This window comes from Nymphaea colorata, chromosome 5 (genome assembly GCF_008831285.2).
Source record: "Nymphaea colorata isolate Beijing-Zhang1983 chromosome 5, ASM883128v2, whole genome shotgun sequence".
Lineage (NCBI taxonomy): Eukaryota > Viridiplantae > Streptophyta > Magnoliopsida > Nymphaeales > Nymphaeaceae > Nymphaea > Nymphaea colorata.
Genome location: NC_045142.1, coordinates 22,918,942 through 22,922,677, shown reverse-complemented (window position 1 = coordinate 22,922,677; position 3,736 = coordinate 22,918,942). Strand labels below are relative to the sequence as shown.

General features: G+C 45.9%; 1 protein-coding gene across 1 annotated transcript; it reads left to right on the top strand.

Moving 5' to 3' along the window:
* The first annotated feature begins 520 nt into the window (after nucleotides 1-520).
* Nucleotides 521-3,188, top strand: LOC116253881 (uncharacterized). The gene is made up of 2 exons (XM_050077718.1): nucleotides 521-1,815; nucleotides 2,524-3,188. The coding sequence occupies exon 1, from the start codon at nucleotides 661-663 to the stop codon at nucleotides 1,753-1,755; it is 1,095 nt and encodes a 364-aa protein (XP_049933675.1). The 5' UTR covers nucleotides 521-660; the 3' UTR covers nucleotides 1,756-1,815; nucleotides 2,524-3,188.
* The last annotated feature ends 548 nt before the right edge of the window (nucleotides 3,189-3,736 follow it).

Genomic DNA, 3,736 nt, shown 5'->3' with positions numbered 1-3,736 from the left:
ACATATCATATTGTTCATCCTTCTCTCTCTCTCTCTCTCTCTCTCTCTCTCTCTATATATATATATATATATATATATATATATATATATATATTGTAAAAGATCTACTATCAGTGTTCATAGTAAATCTAAGATGGGGAAAAAAGAAGAGTTGGATTTTAAATCTAAGATCATGAGAATTTCAAATGGGGAGCCATCAAAGACCCCCCTCAGTGTCACCACCAACGAGTAACTTTTTGAGGCAAAAAAGGATGGCTAATTAATCTGCTCATAAATGAGATAGAAACTGATATATAAGAAAAATTTTATTTTAACTAAAGTAATAGTTATTTTCAAAATGGTGACTGACGCATTTTAACAGAGAAAGTTATGAGAGAGAAAGAAAGGACAATTTGGGTAAGAAATTAAATTTGATATTTTAGAAAATATAACGTCTATATTGTGAGGGATTCATTAATTTGGCACAATATTATCACAGTAGGTTTGCGTTGATACTTGAGACTTATTTTCCTCATATCCAACCCGGTCTTCTCTGTCTCTCTCAAGATTCCATGTCTCGGCAACTTCCTCTCTCTTTCTCTATAAGTCTAATGGTACTCGGCTTCTGCGAGTGGCAACCCTGCTCTCTCTTTCTCACTCTCTCTCTCTGAGAGGAAGGTGATGGCGGCGACCAACGAGGCAGGACGGACGGGAACGGAGAGGCCGCCGGGAGGCTTAGCAGAGAGTCAAGAGTCCGGCAGCTACGACGACTTCGAGAGCACGTGCTCGACGCCGTACGTGAGCGCACCGTCGAGCCCCGGCAGGCCGTCCGTTGCCAACAATGGCTACTTCTTCAGCGCCCCGACGAGTCCCGTGCACTACTTCGGTACCCCCTTCTTGGAGGACCCTACCCTCGAGCCCGACCATTTTCCGGCGAGGATCTCCGGCATGATTCCTTCTCCATCGACCGACTTCGAGTTCGCTTCACGGTTACCCGCTGCCGGGACCAACTCGGTATCGAGCCCGCCGGCGATGATGATCTCGGCGGACGAGCTTTTCCTCAATGGGCAGATCCGGCCGATGCGTCTTCCGACCCATATTCAGAAGCCCTCGCCCTCGCCGGGAAATGGTCCGAAACTTGGTAAACCCTCTAGTGTGGAGACTCCGGACGACGATGCTACCGTCCGAGGCAGGGATTTGCGGTCCAAAAACCGGTCGCTCCGCCGGCGGACACGGTCGCTCTCGCCTCTCCGGAATACGGAGCTCGGGTGGCCGGATTTCCCGCGGGTGGCGGTGGAAGAGGAGGAAGAGGAGGAGAGGAAGCCAGCCGACCCGGCGCCGGCTGCGGCCGCGGCGAGACGGAGCTCGAAGCGGTGGATAAGCCTCAAGGACTTCCTGTACCGGAGCAAAAGCGAAGGGAGGGGCTACGTAAAGGAGAAACTATCATGGTCAGCCCTCTCTTTTTCTCCTTCCAAGGAGAGGAAGGCCTCCGCGGCGACGTCGACGACCGGAGCGGCGGATAAGCCAGGTGGAGGGACGGAGAAAAAGAAGAAGGCTTCAGGCGGAAATGGCGCCGGAAAACGGCGGATCCCGGCTCCGTCGGCTCACGAGCTGCACTACGCCGCGAAGAGGGCGCAGGCGGAAGAGATGAGGAAGAGGACGTACCTCCCTTACCGGCAGGGCCTGCTGAGTTGCCTGGGATTTAGTTCCCGGAGCTACTCGCTCGTGAACGGCCTCGCTAAGACGCTCCACCATCACCCTGTTCCTTCCAGGTAAACGCCGGTGGCCACCCTTTTCCGGAAGCGGAGATCAGGACATCTTGGGGAGTATGAGAATGTATGTACAGTCTCTCTCTCTCTCTCTATCTCTTGAACATACTTGTTGCGTTCATCTTCTTCCTTCCCTTTTTTTGTCTTTACTGTAAGGAAATGGAGATCATTGATGGCCTCCGTTTTTGGTCTCCTCTGGTTGATCCTTCTTCGATCAATGAAATCAAAAATCTTAAAGTGTTCCTTTCGCCTCTTTTCTCTATGTGCGTGTGTGTGTGTGTGTGTGTGTGAGAGAGAGAGAGAGAGAGAGAGAGAGAGACATGGAGTTTATAAATTTATGGTCTCGAGTTTATAAATGGACGGAGACATGGAGTCAATTGTAGCTTCAGCTTTCAGGCACAGCTGTTCGAAATAATGGATGATGCATTGCGGATCGATCTTGAGCACAGAATTCTAGCACTTCCATCTCCTGATTTTCCTTCTCATCTTTGTATCCAAATTTTGGTTTTGGTGAAGATGGTAAAGCCAGAGGACAAAAAACACATGGTGACTGAGATATCATTAGTCTTCTGCTCTCCCTTTCTTCTCTGCTGAAAGTCACGTTTTGGTCCCAGACGGTAACCCAATAAGATAACTCTGGTCTTCTGTCACTTGGTTAGATACTTAAATCATAAAATAAAAACTTTGAGAGAATTTGCCAGGAAGTGATAATGCTCTTTTTGGAAGTTTGCAGAGTTCTATCAGGATCTTTATCTCCCTCTCTCTCTCTTGACAGGGAGTTGGGATGGAGGCATTTTGTTAATTATCCCATGGCTGCAATAATGGTGGTTGCAGTGGGTCCTGTCTTTAAATTCACTTTGAGTTGGATGGCAGATACATCTGAAGGCTACTCAATACATGTTTCTGGAGCTAAGTCGGTATATCATGGTTTTCTTCAACTCTGTAGGATCCCCACAAGAACTTCCTGAAATCTCTAAAGTTTGCTCATGTGCGAAGATTATCCTGTGTGAGGACCGTGGAGAACTGATGTGAATGGTGATGGCATTGGTTGTACGATGGTTATGAGATGTGCATGTGTGTGTGGATCAGTGTTGATGGCTGGTTTCTATATTCATTTGTTAGTGCTCTCCCACCTTCATTGAGATCTGAGAACCAGAGTTTGTTTATTTCTTGGTTTTTGGTCAATCTACATGTGATTGTTGTCCCAGTTTCAACTTTCATGATGGTGGTAAAGAGGTTGTAGCCATTTTTTTTCTCCCTCTAGCTTTCTTGACTTTGGGAAAATTCCAGATTAGGTGATTGTTCTTTCATAATTATGAAAGGGTCTTTGCTTCTGTTTTTTAACATCATGCTTAGCTGTTTCTGAGATCTGTCAACTGAGGCTGTACTTTTATCCTTGTCTCATAGTCCTGGTTAAGGGATCTGTGAAAGTTAACTCTTGGTGACGCCTGACGACTGACGACTGCACAGTGGTGCTTAACCTTTACTCTTGTATCATCATTCTGGTTAGCAGGATTCTCCAAACTAAAGGAAGGGAAGCAGCAGTAACGCGTTTCCTTTTGGTGGCAAAGTGAAAAAGAGCATATTTCGAATTGAAAAGACAATGTTAAAAAATTTGAAGTTTCACATGTTGTGTATGATCTAACTAGAAGTCTGTCTGACAGTTAACAAAATGAAGCCCTATCAGAAAATTTATTAAAAAAATGTGAGCATCTTTTGAAATTACCATCAAAAGATGGGATTCAAACATAATGTTTTTTTTTTATTTCTTCTTTCTCTCCCTCTGTGCACATGTCTTTATTGCTGCAGCAGCACTGGGTTTCATGTGGTCCACTGTATCATTGTGGATGGACATACTATCAAAAATGGCAGCTCTGGTTGGCTGCAGTTCAGCAGTTCTACTCAAAATGGTCCAGTTTTTGCCTCCCATTTAATTCTCTCTTGTCCTTGGGAACTGATTTGATTTGTTCTACTACTGCGGTAGTAGA

Coding starts and splice junctions, on each gene's coding strand:
- LOC116253881 (XM_050077718.1), top strand. CDS start 661: ATGGCGGCGACCAACGAGGCAGGACGGACGGGAACGGAGAGGCCGCCG.